We start from the raw sequence: 19,444 nt of genomic DNA, 5'->3' as shown, positions 1-19,444 counted from the left end.
TCGAGGGCTATCTGCGCTAGCCATCCCTAACCACCCACCGCCAACTCCTGGGTTACTCTTTCACCAGTGAATAGTGAGATTGACCATCAAATTATACCGCCGAAGCGACTGAAAGAAAAGCGTGTTTTGTGCGACGGGGATTCGAACCTTCGGATTACGAGTTGAGTGCCTTAACCACCTGCCCATGTCGGGCCAACAGTTCTGAGAACAAAACAGTGGAAGATTGAAAACACACTTTCCAAAACACCATTTTTCCCTTGAATAAGCAAATATTAATTTGTAAAAGTGGAAAAAATTTAATTTCTCTTAAAAATAGAACATTGGAAGCTACAGTATTCATATATAAAATTATTACATTCAACAGAATCAAAATAATTATTTTAAGCGAAATTTTGAACAACTTTTTCCGTCCAGTTTATCAGACTTTAACGAAATATTTTTCTCTTCATTTAGACATTTCATTATTTAAATAATGTAAGCAAAAGATTTAATTTATTAATAATTTATACATTTTCTAACATGCTACAATTTATATAAATATTTTCAGCTTAATTATATCCTAAATAACGTCTTTATGTTACTGATCTGTTCAAATAATAAAACAATTTTCTTCATTTTGTTCATAAATTTGGTGATTGAAGTTCATATTCTTGTACAAATTTGTTTTTGTTTAAGCACAAAGCTACACAATGAGCCAGCTGTGCTCTGCCCATCACGGATATTGAAAAACTGGTTGTAAGTCTGTAGACATGCCGCTGTGCTAATAGAGGTGTCATTCGTTATACAATAGTTCATTAATACGTTGAGCATCATTACTATCATAAAACATTATTTCAGACTATATCTCTGAGCGCCTGGTATGGGTATTAACACTTTTATTGATAAGCAGAGAACAACGTTTCAAGGCCTGGCATGGTCAGGTGGTTAAGACACTCGAATCGTAATGTGACAGTCGCGAGTTCAAATCCCGTCATACCAAATATTTTCGCCTTTTCAGCCGTGGGGGCTTTATAAGTGACGGTCAATCACACTATTCGTTGGTAAAACAATAGCCCAAGAATTGGCAGTGGGTGGTGACGAATGGCTGCCTTCTCTCTAGACTTACACTCCAAAATTTAGGTCGACTAGCGCAGATAGCCCTCGTGTAGCTTTGCGCGAAATTAAAATAAAAAAGAAAAAGGAAGAAAGTTTCAACCTTCCTACCCATACCAGCCGTTCTGAAGTATATTCTTATTTCAAGCAGATTTCTCCTTATCAAGAATTATTTCACATTGTTTGCCTAACTCCATTGCTTAATGTAATGTAGTCGAATGTTTTGGAACTTAAAAGTTTTAAAAGTCGGTAAAATAAATGTATCAAGTAGTTTCTTGAATCATGGTTTAAGTAAACATTTTTTTTCGAATACGACGTTATGTGATCACAGCCTTACCTTTAAATATCAATAATGTTTGTTTTGTTTCACACTCTTTATTACAAGTGCGATAAGCAGTTGCAAGACTTTAGAATCTTACGGCAGAGGAAAGTTTAGGATGTGGTTCTAAATAACTAAATAGATTCGTAACAGATGTTACCATCTCACGGTAATAGATTCGTAACAGATGTTACCATCACACGGTAAACTTTACTGATACAGAGTATCAATAGCTGATATGAATGCAATAGAGCTTGAATTAATACTTTCAGTAGAGTTAATATAAAGGTGGTGTAGTGAGTGAATGACCTCTTCTGGTGACTTTTGTACAGGCTGTGCAGGGACATTATAATCACTAAGTGTTTGTTTTAAATGTATTTGTTTGTTTAATTTTAAATTTCGTGGAAAGCTACATGAGGGCTATCTGCGCTTGCTATCTCTAATTTAGGAGTGTAAGATTAGAAGGAAGGAAGCTAGTCATCACTACCCACAGCCAACTCTTGGGCAACTTTTTTACCAATGAATAGTGGGATTGACCGTAACTTTATAACGTCCCCATGACTGAATGGACGAGCATATTTGGTGTGATGAGGATTCGAAGCCGCGAACCTCGGATTACGAGTCGAGTGCTTTTACCATATAGCCATGCCGGGCCATGAATAGTTATCTTAGCATTGAGCTATTGCCACTTTGTATTAATTTTTCAAGGGGCTTTCTGAGCTCTGCCCACTAATAGTATCGAACTTTAATAATTGTCATCATAAATCCTCATGCTTACTGCCAAGTCTGCTCGATGCGTATAGAAATATTTATTTGTCTTTGTTCTAATGATTTTCATTTGATGTATGCATAATTTGACACAAATATCTACACTGACGAGTCATAAGCTTATTATAACATTCCATAAAACGAGGGTATAATTGTAACTCCATTGTTTTGTTACAGACATAATTAAAATGGAACATTAGTTGTTTTAAAACGCTATTGAACTTTTACAATTAAAATAATTAAATGATATCTTAAAGCGTACTTCTTTCTTGTCGAACTGCATACTAATTTTGATATTAACTCAAATATTGTTAATAAAAACTTGTGACATTTAGTATAAGCTGATAAGATCTAAGACCTAGCATGGCCTGATGGCTAGGACACGTAATTTGTAGGCCGGGGATTCGAATGCCGTTACTGATCATGTTCGTCCTGTCAGCCATCGGAGTGTTATAAAGTGACGGTAAATCCTACTTATGGGGAATGGTGGGCAAAGCGGGCCAGCGGGCAGAGTGAGCCACGTGGCCTAATTACATAATAAAACATTTTATAACTTCCTTTTCTTGAGTCTTGGCACTTCTGAGCAATACGGAAAGGTAAGAAATTGCACCATTTTCATCAAACTCCCACAATAAACATCATGTGATGCCTTGTCTCTCCACCACTTCCCCATCTCCATAACGTATTCAACCCAAAGAATGTCTAGTTGGTTTTTCATACGGAACAAAAGTTTTATACATTTTAGATAAAAGGCGCACCAGATAACGACTTTCTTTAGGCATGACCCCTTAGCAAGGTGAGCCACGGCAAAGTGAGCCATGGCCCATTATGCCCACGACCATGGCTCACTTTGCCCACTGAATTGTATGCACTGCTAATAATGCTAACTCACCATAAAACAACGTAGCATATTTTTGCAATTTTTTGTGTTAAATGAATAAATAGGCCCAACTGAATAAATTAGCAATGTTTAACAATAGTAACAACAACATCAACAACAACAATAATAATATTATTATCAGTAATTATTTTTATTTATTTATCGTTTGTGGTTTAACGAGGGTTAATATATTATCTACATGTAGATGGTCTCAAAGTACACGAAAAAACCGCACACGGTTCATGGTCACTGGAAAACCTAAGACAAGCCATGGCCCAGGCCCATTCGGGTCTTAAGTGCAAGGAAGCAGCTGGACGGTATGGAATTCCACGTGCGACGACGCTTCAGAGACATCTCAAGACCGCTAGTGAGCAGAAACAGTCGAGTCGTTTCCTACTTGGTAAAAGAGTAGCAGAAGAGTCGACGGTGGGTGGTTCTGACGAGTTGAATTTCTTTTAACTAGTTCTCGAGTAGCTTTGTGTGAAATCCAACGAAAGCAAAATTTAAAAAGTCAATCACAATATATTGCAACTAGGATTCATTGTTTTTCGAATGTTAATAGTGAAATGCTTTTGTTTTTTTAGGTATATTTACTTTAAATGGAGTTATTAAAATAAATCTTTAGAAAACAAAACAAAAAACTGAAGTTTTATACAGAAAGAAATGACTGAAACTAATTAAATATAGTTGGATACTTACTATTATTCACACATAAAACCGGATATTTGGTGCAATGTATTGTGCTGTATTTTATAAATATAAGAATTGTAATATATTTGTAGTTTTAGGTCAGTATATTATCGTAAAAAAATTCAAGTGGTGATTTTTGTTTTTTTAAATTTCGTGCAAAGGTACTCGAGGGCTATCTGCGCTAGCCGTCCCTAATTTAGCAATGTAAGACTAGAGAGAAGGCAGCTAGTCATCATCACCTACCGCCAACTCTTGGGCGCTCTTTTACCAACGAATAGTGAGATTGACCCACAGCTGAAAGGGGGAGCATATTTGAGGGTGACAATGATTCGAACGGCGACCCTCAGGTTACAAGTCGAATGCCTTAACCACCTGGCCATGCTAGCCTGAGTAGTAGAAATAATCAAAGCTTTATCAAAAAATTTGTAACTTAACCTGTCGTAATATGAAAAGTGAAGAATCATAAATACTTTGTAAATTTGAAAATAAATATGTAAGTGTCATGAAGGTTTTGTAGGTTTTCACATTATGTTTAGGTTTCAATTTTTTAAAATTTCTTTGTAGGTAATTTTATGTCACATTCTGTGGAAAAATAAATTCAATCTTTTTAAAAGTTTCTTAATAATTTGTATCAATAGCTTGAATACAGAAAAAAATAAAAGAAATTATTTTATTTCCCAAGACAATTTGGAAAAAAACACAAACTTATTAGTCCTGAAAAAAATTCAAATGTACATTCACAACCGTATATATATATATACTCTCGAAACCAATGCTTCTAACAGAAGCCCTTTTGTACTCTGAATGAGCTTAAGGTATAATTGATTTTGCTTTATTTTGAAGAAAGCTTAGGTTTGGAAGAATATTCATACAAGATTGGGGTTCTTATATCAATATTAAACAGTTAATCTTTATACAAGATTACGATCTTGATGTCAATATTAAACAGTTAATCAGAGACAATCTTAGTCCACAGTGTTCTAAATAGGATTTATAAATATATTAAGAAATGCAAATGAAAATGTACTGGCTGAAATATATTTTTTATACTTTACAAGCGTTTGGAGAAAGATCAGGTTTCTATAGCAGGTTGTGATCCGGCAAATTGCGAACATGATTTCTCCACTTTAGGATTTTGAAAACACCAACAATCCTAAATCGCACCAGCAAATAATGTGTCAAGAAATATTCTCATATATCACCGAATAATATATTTTCTGTAGAATAGATTATTTCGAAGATGTGTTTTAAACCAAATTTTTTTATATTGAGTTGTTATCAGAAATACTTCAATTAGTGATGTTAAAAATACAATATAAATTAAATAGTAATAAAAAGACTGGTATTTCTTAGATAATTAAATGAATGTCAATGTTGTAAGAATATTTAATTTGTACAGCATTATGCTTATATTAATAGATATGCTATTTTTTGACAGCTTATTCTGTGGAATAAATATGTACATATGAGATTAACTCACAAACCACCAAACTATCATAATAGAATATGGCTTGCCTGATATAGAGTAGCAGAACCGGAAGGATAATTAATGGTTGGTGAAGCATTTGGAAAGCGTTTAATGTGAACCGGTTCGACAACATGTGTTTTTAAATAAGATATTTTCTCAGCGTACTTGCATCTAATTAAAAATGAGCCAATACACGCGTTAATATACATAATAAAAATGGTAGCTTAATAATTATGTGTTTTTAAAATTCGAAGAGTTTCAAATATGATGGATGATAGTCTTTATTATGTACAGGAACTAGTTAAAAAATTAAATCAGAGGAATTTCATTGTCAAGCATTGTTTACATTCAGGCTGTTTCTATTCAACTCTTTCACTATTTATGGCAATAGGACGGACGAGTATGTAGTTATTACTGAGATAATATAGGTTGCTTTGCTCTAGATGACAAATTTAAGTAATACTGTTTAGTAATCAGAAGTTATTCTGAAAATCTATAACAGACTTAAACAAAGCTAAGGACTAATTTAATTCTAAGTTGATTCCTATTCTGTTGATTTTTTCTGTATACATTTTCTTTTGGACGTATATGTTGATTGGAGATTTTCAGGTGATGACTTTTTTTGTTTGAAATAACCTGGTTTAACTGCAGTGCTATAACAGCTTGTAGAGTCATTCACATTTGTCTTATCACTTTCATATTTAGGAGTGTATTTAGAAAATGAGTAAGAGTTGACACGATTGATGTTTGATATAGAAGTGCCTAATTCTCCCAAATCACTGTCATTTGAAGTTAAATTATCTTCTTCGGTATTTCCCGGTTCCAGAGAGCAATTCCGTGACTTGAAATTTTCTAATTGTCTAGTTCCCTGGTTAGTTGTTTGAGTTATTACGTTTGAAATATGAGGTGGATTATCTGTTTCTAAAGGAATTAGTCGAGAAGTGGTTGAGTGGGAAGCAGGGTACTGATCTTCGGAGATCAGTTTGGTTATCACAGAATCAACTCTTTTGAAAGAAGGATCCTCAGTCTGAGAGCTTATTTTGATTTTACCACTCTTGTTATTTTCATCTAGTGCCAATGTTGACTGAGTTTCAGATTTTCTGTCTCCAGTTGAAAGCTGGGATTTAGCGAAAGAGGATATAGGAAGAAAAAGAGGTATGGGGATAGGTACAGGAAATGGAAGAGGACAAGGAACCATAACTGTCACTGGAGGAAGGAGAGAGGATGTAAACGGGTTCTGCGTTTGAGCATGAGGAAAAGGACTAGGTAGAGAGTTCATAAACGCGCTAGAGACATTAGCTTGTGATAGGGGAGGAATAGATGAGATTAAACCAGGGGGAACGGGAAGAGGCGTGATGCTCGGTCTAATCCCTAGTCCGTGTTGCATTCGGAGCAAAGACTCCATCTGCTGCTGAGCCATGAGGTTCAGAGAAGATGGATATAAATTCGAAAGAATCACCGGATTTCGTAATTTATCGGAACCAAAATGGAGAGAAGGAAACACGTTCATAGAAGCCTCCGATTGGTGAGGGTTGACTGTCGAATAAGGACTATTTAATAGACTACCTTGAGTACACATGTTGATAGGGCTGTGTGGTGTGCTGCTCGAACTACTTGGAGAACGTGTTGTTTGGTCAAGGGGTGGTATAGAGGTCATAGCTGTATATATTGTAGAACTGCGAGCAGAACGACGTAGCTTCTCTTGTTCCTTGATTTTGGAAGATTGTCGAGTCGGGGTTTCATCCTCTTGGAGTGAAGAACCTACAAAACTTTTAGTAGATAAAGAGAAAGGTGATATCTTTTTATTTTTCTCTGAAGGTAAAGTGTCACTTTCCTCACCTGTTTCTGGGCTTTTTTTATCATGACAGTTCATAAAACTTTGTGTTTTGCAGTCCTGAAGCCAGAGATCAGGCGTAATTAAATTCAATGAACCACTACCAGCTACCCTACAAGTGGTTTCTTTGAGATGTGGATACATTTGAATATGAGCTTGAGTCTCTGTACAAAATATGTTCATTTTGTATTGGTTCAAGCACTTGTCACTACAGAATTGAAGCTGGTGATCTCCGTCTTGGAAGTCAACATAGTTCACAGTGTGTCTCACATGTTTACACCAATCACAGACTTTGTTCTTTTTGAAAGAAGCCCTTCGACACTGAGTAAAGCAAAGTTCGCTACAGAAGGCTTTGCTTCCATTTGTTTTCTTCAAGGTAAAAAGTTTCATTCCTACTTTCTGACACCACGTGCAAACTATGCACCCAGAAGGTATATTGGTGTGTTCTGGTAAACGAATAAAAAACAATATAATTAGTATTTTTAATATATATATAATAAACACGCAACAGTTATGTGTATCACGAGAAAACAAATCTTTTCAAACTTTTCTATAATGAATATTGAAGTCTAAAGTTTTTAATTCAAAGAGTCAGAAGATATATATATATGTGCTTGTTTAACAATATAATATAATATCGGCCCGGCATAGCCAGGTGTGTTAAGGTGTTCAACTCGTAATCTGAGGATCGTGGGTTCGAATCCCCGCTACACCAAATATGCTCGCCCTTTCAGACGTGAGGGCGTTATAATGTAACGATCAATTCCAGTATTCGTTGGTAAAAGAGTAGCCCAAGAGTTGGCGGTGGGTGGTGATGACTAGCTGCCTTCCCTCTAGTCTTACACTGCTAAAGTAGGGACGGCTAGCGCAGATAGCCCTCGAATAGCTTTGTGCGAAATTCAAAACAAACAAACAAACAAACCTTGAACCTTTATTTCACCATCTTCTGATTCCCATAGCATGTCCTTTTACGTCCCATCTATCCCATTGGACATGCGTGGATATAATGAACAATCAATTTTTCCGGAGGTATTTGGAGGGTAAAAATGCGCATTACATTCACAATTAGATACTGGACAATTTACTGCAAACTATATATTGGATAGGTATTAGGCTACATAATAAGATGACAGCACAAATAGGGTTTAAAACATTTCTTATAATAGTATACCATACAGGAATAGAATAATAGCTGATATAAGTTAGTTTAGTTTGTTTTGAATTTCGCGCAAAGTTACACAAGGGATCTCTGCGCTAGCCGACCGTAATCTAGCAGTGTAAGACTAAAGGGAAGGCAGCTAATCATCATCACTCACCGCCAACTATTGGGCTACTCTTTTACCAACGAATAGTGAGATTGACCGTACACGGCTGAAAAGGCGAGCATGTTTGGTGGGACGGGGATTTGAACCCGCGATCCTCGGATTACGAATCGTGTGCCTTAACTACCTGGTCGTGCTAGTTCAAATTATGTGTTATTGCAATATAACTCCCCATACAGTCAATACATAGTAAATTAATCAGTGGGGAATAAATATTAGGTAACGATAGTAGGAAGACAAATTTTAAAACTGAAATATGAATTTTATTTTTAAATTATATTTCTGTTTTACGTATATAACAGTCAGTTTCAAAGAACCCTAAACTGGTTCAATTTTTCTCTACTAAAAGCTGTCAGAAGTGCCATTAGTTATTTTGGAATCGAGCTCTAATGTAACATCAATACCAGAATATCCATAAATTTGCGAAAAAAACGTGAAGTACAGAGATTAAAATTATTCCAGTGATTATGGAATTAAAATATTTACTATAAAAATCGGTGTACAGTAATAACGCACGTGTTAAGCTATCATTGCACAGTTTTGACTGTTATTATTTGATTTGAAAATTAAAAGTTGTTTTTAATATTTCACTAAGTGAATATTTTACTTAACTTTTGATGTATTCTGCGCTACTTTTTATGTCGGAATCTTACTGATATTCCTTAATAATCAGAAATACTTGCTTAAAGCTTTATCTCACACACATATCAAGATTAGAACTATCCAGAATCACTCTGGTCATTTATCGCCTCTGGTTCTTTGTAAGATTCAGCGTGCGTGAACTTTTAAATTATATATCTTTTGCACACCGGTTATAGCTGGAGAAACATCGTAATTTGCGAATTTTATTAAATATGGACTATCGGAGAAGAAGATCACAAGTTAGAAACTAAGTACTTGAAGTCAGTAAGACAGAATACAGACGAATGAAGCTGTATCACTGCTTCTTTGAATTAAGGTGCCATTTGCGAGAGGGCTTTCGAATATACATTTTCTTCGACATTATATAAAGGTGTAACTCACAAAATAAAGTTCTTAGATAAGTTATCAAAATTTTAAATGGTACACAAAACACTTCTATTGTGGGTGGAACTTGCTTAACTAAGTGCACTCACAGATCTTAACATTTAAATCATGACATGTACGATTCCATGTAATATAAGCTTTCGCGATCATTCAGTCGCTTCAAAAAGGCAGGGTTGCTATTTCATTCCGTTTTGCCTTTAAAATAAGAAAGAGAAAAGAAGAGAGAAGCGCCTCACGCCCTAGACTAATGAAAGACATAGCCACCACGTAGGAATAAATAACAGCGTCCACCTCTAGCAATGACACAGTGTAATTTTCCGTTTGAAATACACGAGTTAGACTTGGAGTTCCGTCTGTAGTCACGAAACAAATCCTTCACCTAAAACTCAACTGAAGAACCCACAGAGTAATCGTAGAAAATTATGACAACTAGGGGGCGTGTCTCCATAAAATATTTCTTATAGTCCACCCCTAGCGGAGGCAGATCAGCCTGTTTGTACCAAGAAAATGTCTCATTAAGTTCTTTCTTTGTGTGATTAGCAAAGCCTAGTCGTTCGTTTCCTCTGAATTATTTATTGGTAGAAGATATTACAGCATGTGTAAATGCTGTTTACAGCAGTATGTAAAGAATATATATTTCTTATATATATTTTCTTATATTTCATCGAAAAACATTCGTCATGTTGGGTTCTAATATAGAAAATAGGTGTCAGAAACATAAGAAAGGAGTCAGGTATAAACAAATTCCAAATGTGTCTATTATTATGGTTAAGCAGTTTCTACAGCATTCTAGGGTGAATGTTTATATCTTAAAGAGATATTATCATATAAAACAGAATAGATATCTATTTTGCACTGAGAACATTACACGTACAGTTGGCAAGATGGTACTGGCATTTATAACGAAAATAAGCATAATTTGCAGAGGTTTTAGTCAATAAATGAAAGAAAATCTCATAATAAAACAAAGGACACTGTAAATAAGATCCTGAAGAATAGGTTCTGGACAATCAGAGTGACGTAGTAAGCCAAACAAAACCTACTCATTTAGAATGTATTTTATCGAACAGTTCGAACAAACGATACTGTCCACTATAACAAGGATTGTTCGTAGCTTAGAGAAAAAGAGACAAAAACACTTTTTGATCAACAACGTTTACTGAAGGAGTAACGAAACGTATGAAAATTAAACTAACTGGCTCATACTTCTGGGGATCAGTTAGTGTAGACTTTTAACTGGTAAGTGAAATAACAACAGCTATTCACTAAAGCAGACTTTAGTTTTTGAATTTAAAAAATAAAAGCAACAACCCTGATGAATAAGAGTGAACTTCAAGTGATAACATTTTATGAATTAAATTGAAGGAGTAAATACGTTATTGTGAAACAATCAAGTGGACTTAAAAATGCACCTGATTTATTTTTAATGCTTATGTTCATTGATTACTTAAGAAATACCCTGACGATACCTTTAATGAAAGAACGAAACGTTCCTTGTCCATGAGACTCTGAGAAAAAAAAGAACAAAACATTTCTATGACCACAGTAAAGTATATTATTATGAAATATGAATAGAAGAGAGAATATGGTGAACCAGTGATAAGTTAAACTAATAAATTAGAAAATATATTTTTTCGTTATGTTTAGCATAAAACTACTTATGTACTATCTGTGGTAACCATCCCTGACAGACAGGAGAGAAGGCAGCATTTCAACACTACCAAATGACATCTCATAGCTTACTTTTGTCAGATCGAAAAAAAGGGATTTCACTGTTACTCTTATAATACATCCATAGCTCCAAATTACGGAGCATGATTTGAAGAGGGGCGGTAAATGGACACGAACCACCGATCCTTAGTTCCACAGATGGCACGCTAACTACTGGGTTTCTAGTTAACAAATTTCTGCTTTATCAGGAAAAGCTTTAAACGACGACTAACAGAGACATTGTTACGGGTATTATTCTGAGAGATGGATAGTTTTCACTTTATGCATGCTCTATTCATCTCTGAGAACAGCTATTCATACGAAACTGTATTTTAAAACATATATTTACGAGTTATTGTGTTTCTAAGTACATAACAGTACATGTTTTTATCCAACACAAATGATAAGAATACTGGAAGAAACAACATACAGATTTATTACACGTTGATTTTTCATTATACAGCATATATGTATGGTTTAAGTTTGGTTTGGTTTGAATTTTACGTAAAGCTACACCAGGATTGACTGAGTAAGCCGCCCCTAATTAATAAAGCTGTGAAAGACCAAATGGAAGGTAGCTAGTCATCACCACCTACTGATAACTTTTGGGATACTCTTTTCACCAATGAACAGTAGTATTGGCCGTCACATAATAGCACCCCCACAAATGAAAGGGCGAGTGTGTTTGGTAGGACGGATATTCGAGCCCGCGGCCTACAGATTGTGAGTCGAGCGTCCTAACCACCTAGATACTTAGGGCCGTCAGGATGCTTAATAACTCAAGTGGCATTCATTTATTCTTTCACGCTATGTTGGCCGTCCGGATGTCTAGTGAGCTAAAGTGGTACCGTGAATGTGCTTTCAAATTATAATTATTATAATGTTAAAAGTTAACAACAAAAATATACTACATAGAAGTCTTTTCGTCTCTGCACCCTGTGGGAGAAGTCAGTTTAATTACGTACGTTGATGTAAGTTAAGCAGAATAATAAAAAATGCCCTTTATGAAGCCCCCAAAATATATATATATAAAAATTCATAGGTGTAATGTTTACTGAATAAAGGGACCAATTGACTCTCCTTTCCCACCCAATCTACAAACAGACTAGAAAATGTCTCATCAAATATGTTTACATCCATGATGTTCCAATATGGAAGAGCACTGTCCTTTTGGAATGAACACACTAATAATATATGTCAGCGCTGTAAGAAATGTTAAACTTTATTTCTGCAGGTGCAATGAATCGCATGCTTTGTGTTCTATGTTAAACGGTTTTTAAAACGTATTTACAATGTGTTTGGAAATCCGCTATTATCTATAAAGAAAAAATAGAAAGCGAAATGCAACAGCAACTCATACTTTGAAAATTAAAGACCCCCTGCTGTACTTAATTAATTTAGTTTTTTTTACGCTTTAAATATCGCGGATAATTAATCATAATGCAGTCTCTTTCTCTTTTTCTTTTTTATCCATTCCCAGCAGGATTGCACATCAAGATTCGTATTGGAGGTTCGAATCTTCAGCCTGCGTTATGTCGTTGAATACGCTCTGCTTTATAAGAAAGATAGTTCATTGTTAGCTTTGAATGGTTGGTATCCATACTGTACAGTGAAAAGCGTTGTTATTGTAAACGCAGACTTTTATAAGGACACGATTAATTAATTCCTAACACTTTAATTCATTGTAGTATAAACCTAGAAGAATGCTTAGGGTTAGTTATTAAATGAACCTTTATATTTTACAACCCGATCTTTTGAAAACATCAGGAACCACCCCCTGAGGTATTTTAATACTGTAAAGTATAATCTATTTGGAGGCAGTAGAACGAAACACAGAAAATATAAAGAGAAAAAAGACAAATTATACTCCCTTGACCTCCAAGTTCCGTTTGCTCAGAGTCGTCAACTTTGGGCTCTGTTTCTGATTATGAATCATTCGAGACAGAGAGACGCTAGGGGGGGAAGAGTTGCATAATTAATGGCTAAAAACTTATGCGTGATTTAAGTTTTTGTTAGTACACATCTCAGACCTGTTTACACAGTTCAAAAGCGTTTAGATCCCCTTGTGGTTCTGTGTATGTGTGTTAGAGTAAAATAAATCACGTAAAGAAGCTCCTCTATTGGGACCCACAGTACAGATACAATACATTGCCCTGACAATAATGAGCATCTAATGAAACAATAATTTCCTAAAGTTTGGTTCAACAACCCTGATGGACCTGACGTTGTAATCATCTGGTAATCATGGGTAATCATAAAAAAAAATGGGAGATGAGATTATTTACCGCAGAACCTGTTCAGTCTGGTGACACTAATCCGTTATCTTCGTTATGAAACTCGTTTAGATGTCGAATTTTTTAGAATGTTCTACTGCAATAAATCGATTTGAAACTATGCTATGCTTTAGATATATGTAAAAATAAAGTTCACAAGCACTTGAATGCGTTACTTTGGCTAATTGTGGCTTATTTACTTACACCAAATTTTGTCATTTATAGATCCGGCATGGCCAAGTGGTTAAGGCACTCGACTCGTAATCTGAAGGTCACGGGTTCGAATTCCCATCGCATAAAACATGCTCACCCTTTCAGCCGTGGGGGCGTTATAATGTAACAGTCAATCCAACTATTCGTTGGTAAAAGAGTAGCCCAAGAGTTGGCGGTCGGTGGTGATGACTAGTTTTACTCTGCTAAATTAGGGACGGCTAGCGCAGATAACCTTCGTGTAGCTTTTTGCGAAATTCAAACCAAATGAAACCCAATCGTCAATTATATTTAAATATGATTTAATTTTTAATACTTTTTAAAATCAAATTATTGATATAAATTTTCTTCCGAAATTCCAGGGGTCAAATGTCCCCCCCTTTTCATCCTGTTTACAAGTTTTTAATGGACTATTTTTTGAAAGGAGATAATAAACATGACATTAAGTGAGAATAAACACAGATTAATTAATTCTACATCCTTTTAAAAAGTGTAACTAATCTATTACACTTCAGACAGAACTTTATTATATTAAATTTACGCTTTTTATTTTATGATGACAAGACATATAGGCGACTCTGCTTCAGTTTCCTCGTTAACTTTTAAATCGTTAAAGAAAGCATAAAGTGACTTTGTTTCTTTGATAAAGCTTCATTTCCCTCAAGGAGTAAACAAATATCAAAAGAAAACGAAAATACCTATGAACAGTATTCAGGCAGAAAAAGGTTTGAGCATTTTATCTTTGCTAACATTTTTTATTGTTGTCGTCTAACGTGTACCTGAAAGAAATATTTAGAACCATGTTTTTTATAGTTTTCGTACTTACTGAAGAAGAAACTATTTACAATTAAAACGAAAAACAACATCAGATAAAGGTTTGTTTTATTCTAACCGACGTAAAAATTTATAATAACTATAATAGTTAGACTATTATAAAACACACAAAAACAAGCCAAATATTATAAACAAAACATCTCTAGATACATTAAGATTTATTTATTATTGCACTTTTCATGTTATCCTATGTTACTCCAGTAACACGCATATACAATTTTTTTCATTGGGTCAAGTGTGAAATGTAAGGAGATACTAATGTGCTAGTTTTTAAACATTGGGAATCAACACCATGTGACACATGATTTTAAAAAATCATACGTTTTTATGCTTACTCGTTTATCAAGTCAACCAGCTATAATATATGCAAAATAATACTTCGAATTACAATATCTACAGTTTTCATCTCGCTATCTTTAAAAAGGTAGATGTATTACTCATCATAACAGGGTTTGGTTGGTATCTCTAAAAACAAGTTAGTCTTAGAATATTCTTTGGTTGTCCAACTGAAAAAAAAATAATGTTGAATTGGTTAAAGTTAAAGTCTTTTCAAAATAATAGATAAGTGTTACCAGATAGCAACGTAAATGTAGATTGAATTCTATTCTCCTTTACAGCCCATCGAATAAGTTAGAAATAAACTGGGAGTATATAATACTTATATAAGTGAGAGTTGAAAGAAGGCTTATGATTTCTCATTGTGTTTAAATGATTTACATGCTTTATTGGTATCTTAGTATAAGCCTCTATTAATATTATATACATACAGTATTAGTACATGATAAATCACATAAAACTTTAACTTACATTAATGTAATTCATTAATAATAAAGCCCCCCGCTAGTACAGCGGTATGTCTACGGATTTACAACGCTAAAATCAGGGGTTCGATTCCCCTAGGCGGGTTCAGCAGATATCCCAATGTGGCTTTGCTATAAGAAAAAAACATACACATTAATAATAAAGATTTAATATGGCATAGCATAACAAGAGATCATTTGGTTCTTCAAGTCTAATCTTGCTTACTTGCTCGTAGAAAAGTATATGCAACTTATATTTTTCAACAACTAATCAATTTTCCTCTTAAGACCTCAAAATTTGCTGGCCATCTTTACTGTGTTCACCATTTCATTTCATAAAGTTAATCATCCTGCCAGAAAAGTAAAAATCACTTGGTCGGAGCCCAGCCTGTCATCCCCGAATCTTAAACATGCGCTGTCGTGTCCTATTATCTTCGGAATGTATTATAAATAAATTAGAGATCTTTACCACATCAGTGTCCTTCTTACTATTCTTTTGAGAAGAAGTAATAACTCTAGAATCGTCGCAGAATCCTTTCTTTGAACTTTTCCAAGCAAGTCAATGTCTTTATTAAATAAGTAGGTAGAAACTATACACAGCACTCCAAATGAGGTCTTATTGGAGATTTGTATAGAATGATAGTTTCTTTTTTAGACTTGTAATCATATCTATACATAGTCTTAAACATTTCATAAGTTTACTGCTAGCAACAGAGCATTTCTTCGTTACCTTGATGTCATTAGGTTGGTTCCCACCTACATTAAATGTGTGATCCAAAATACAATAACCTAAGTGAATTTCTTAGTACATACTATAATTTAAGATCATATTTCCAACATTTATCTAACTTACCAATTAATTCATGTAATATTTAAACATCTTCAGTGCGACTAAAATATCCAACTGTTTAATTTTCAAGCTTTACTGATTTTGCTCCAATCACTATCATTAATGTAAGCACAAAATAACAAATTATATATTTACACTTATAACCCGAACTACAATAGAAAAATAAAAACAAGGGAATGTTTGTTTGTTACACTCTCCTGTGGTAACTAGGGTCAAGAAGACTTATTGGACTCCATTAATATTAATGTCCTGCTTTCTTTCTTACTGGTATACTACTGTCCAATTAACTGGTATTTTTATATTTCTACCTACTTGATTTGTAAATGAAAACTCGTTCTGAAAACTTAAGTACACTAAATCAACACCTGATTCATCATTCATATGACATGTTTGAGAAAGGATAACTGATTAGTAAGTAAAATTTCCTTTTGATCAACCTACGTTGTATTTCACTCAATAATTTTGTAAAGTTTACTTTATGAAGATTTCTATAACTTTTCCCACAACAGAAGCAAGACTAACTTGGCTTTAATTTATAGAGCAACTCGTATTACTCCTATTTTTACCAATTTCTATTCTCAGGCACTCACCTATTGTCAAATGACCTACTAAAAGAGGTTCACGTATTTAATTTTTCTCTGGCCTTTGTACCTTATTTATGTTTAGATTCTAAGTATTTTATTTACCATCAAGAAATTAATGTCTACATGATTCAGGCCAATTACAATATTTCCCATAGAATACTCATGGTCATGAATATTACTAATATTTCTTCTTGTAAAAAATAGAAGAAACAAAAACGTTCAAAGCTTAGCCATCTCTAATAGTTAAAAAAACAAGGGTGCACCTCATTGAACATTTTACTTACCTATAACATATTGTAAAAAATCTGCTACATTATAAATCAGCTGTTTCTCATAAACTGTTTAGATTACATTTCTGTTTGAACCAAACCACTGGTATTACTCCATTTCTGTAAATCTCAAACTTTTTAAATTTATAACTTTTATAACCCTTGATTTTCTCTTTATACCATTATTAATGTAATTTGTTTGACCTTTTCTACTATTTTTAAACCTATTTGAATTGTATAAAATGTATTTAAATGAAACACTACTTATATCAGTCCAACATCACCTTTTAAAAACTATTCCAATTCAATAATAATAAATCTCGTTTTGTGGTCTCAGAATTAACTTTCTTAAAGTAAAACAAGACTAAAATTTGATTACTTTTCATTTAATTATTCAATTATCACTCTTTTAAATGTTGCTCTACTTTAGTTCTTACAATATTATCGTCATTAGTGGTTAACAATAAAACTAAAATGACATCCTCTCATCAGTTGTCTCTTAGACAGTTTGATATACAAAACCATTCTGAATTACTTGACGAAACCTTTGAAAACAATACCGTTTAATGTGTCCAGACTTAAAATTTCACATAATTATAGAGTCGATATTCTTACAAGTAGCAACTGTGATCTCTTTGCACAATTTCACAATTACTTTATATTTCTGAAACGAATGATTGCAATACTTATAGATTTAATATGTTGGTTACCATTTTTCATGTTTTCAATTCTAACAGCTGCAGTTCAACTTTTGCATACAAAATCACTTCACACCCTTTTTAAAAAATTATCTCGTTGATAAATAACTTGTAGCCTGAAATTTCAAAATAATTTCTGTGATTAATTGTCCTTCATTTCAACTACAGCCATGAACTCATGATTTTTTTCAGCATAATAATATCTACAATTATTCCTGAAACTGCTATAATTATATTTAAATTTAACACTTATATTTAAATCTATGACTGAACTTGTTAAGCCTCAAATATCCCTACTCCCAAACTACTCTTTGACCGTATTATATATTAGTTTATTTATTTTTAAATTTCCGAGCTCTCTCATTACTAAGTCAGTTTAATTTAAACTATCTTTAACGAATATATTCATATTTTTCCTGAACATCTTACTTCCCTACCAGTGTATGTGGCGCATATCATTTTCTCTGCTCGTGAAGAGTATCCTACAGGTTTATTCAGCCCACCTATTGCTCTTAGCATATCCCTGTCAATTATTTGTTTAAATCTTGGATCCTACTAAGTAATTTATTCTCATATTTTGCTCCAGGGAGCACTCACGAAAAAACAACAACAACAACAGCACATGATTATTTCTATCTCCAAAACAATCAAGGAACACTTTGAACATTTTAAACAGCTTTCTCATTTAGAGTTCCTACCACCTACTACAGTAGAAAAAATAAGAACAAGAGAAAGCGAATGTTTGTTGGTTCTGTGCAAAACGAAGCAAATCCTAATCCTGCTCTTTTTATGCTCCTCACTACAAATATTTCTATTAATATGTTTAATGCGAGAGTCCTCATTATGCAAACCTCTTGATTATTCTGTTCATTGCAAGCAACAATAGATGGTGAAAATTATGATAAGCCAGGTCAGATATGATGTGATATTGTTTTACTTGGAAAAGGTATAGAATTAATTGTTTACTTAAAACTCCCTAAAACTACTGTTAGATTAATATTTGTATCAATGACTAGTGTAAAAAAAATCAACAAATTTCAAAACAGTTTTAAATATTGACGTTTGACCAAACGCTGCTTACAAAGAATGGTTAAAATAACTTTGAAAATTGGTGATACTTAATTAAAGTGTTCCAATTAAATTATAACTAATATTTTAGCTAAGCTTAGGTTCTTCGATTAAATAGAGTTTCTGTCAGAGTCGCGAATACACTAAAGCTTCAGTAAAATTAAAGTGCTTAGATTAAACCATCTTTCCGTCGTTGAACTTTGTGATAACCCGATCCCTAAAATATCGGATTTTTTATTTAGATGTCAGCTAGCTTTAGAACTGTAGTTACAATACATTATGGTCATTGACTAGACAATAAATAATACATTTTGAATGGGATCTTGATGCTTCTGTTAAAACAAGTTTGATCACTGGCAATGCTAAAATAATGTATTTCACAGTTTTAACAAGGTATGGTTAGTAATTGCGTACATAATAAAACGTTTTAATATAACTGAATTTATTCAGATATTTCGTCACAGATCGCGTTATTATTTTTTTCGTATTTCACATTCTCATAGTTTATTTTTACACACAGGTTCTACTCTTAAACTCCTATCCCACATAATTGCCAGCGCCCTCTAATCACGAGTACTGCCCCTGTAGCACCAGGCCTGTTAGGCAATGAAGCATTACTTACCTGACCTCTTCAACATGTATCTCCTTGTATTTCTTATCTACAAAGGTGTGTTATCCAGAAAAGTATTCGTTGTTAACAAAAGACAAGCTTGTAGGACTTCTTCGGTGTACTAAGGTTTATGGATAGG

General features: G+C 33.8%; 1 protein-coding gene across 1 annotated transcript in view; it reads right to left on the bottom strand.

The window, feature by feature from the left end:
• Positions 1-4,405: 4,405 nt before the first annotated feature.
• The window catches only part of LOC143250649 (uncharacterized), a 92,877-nt gene continuing 77,838 nt past the window's right edge, over positions 4,406-19,444 (bottom strand). Inside the window, exon 3 of the mRNA XM_076501513.1 lies at positions 4,406-7,497. Within this exon, the coding sequence (XP_076357628.1) occupies positions 5,762-7,497 (1,736 nt within the window). The 3' untranslated portion in view covers positions 4,406-5,761. The remainder of the gene's footprint in view (positions 7,498-19,444) is intronic.

This window comes from Tachypleus tridentatus, chromosome 5 (genome assembly GCF_004210375.1).
Source record: "Tachypleus tridentatus isolate NWPU-2018 chromosome 5, ASM421037v1, whole genome shotgun sequence".
In the NCBI taxonomy this organism is placed as follows: Eukaryota; Metazoa; Arthropoda; class Merostomata; order Xiphosura; family Limulidae; genus Tachypleus; species Tachypleus tridentatus.
This window is presented reverse-complemented; position numbering and strand designations above follow the sequence as displayed.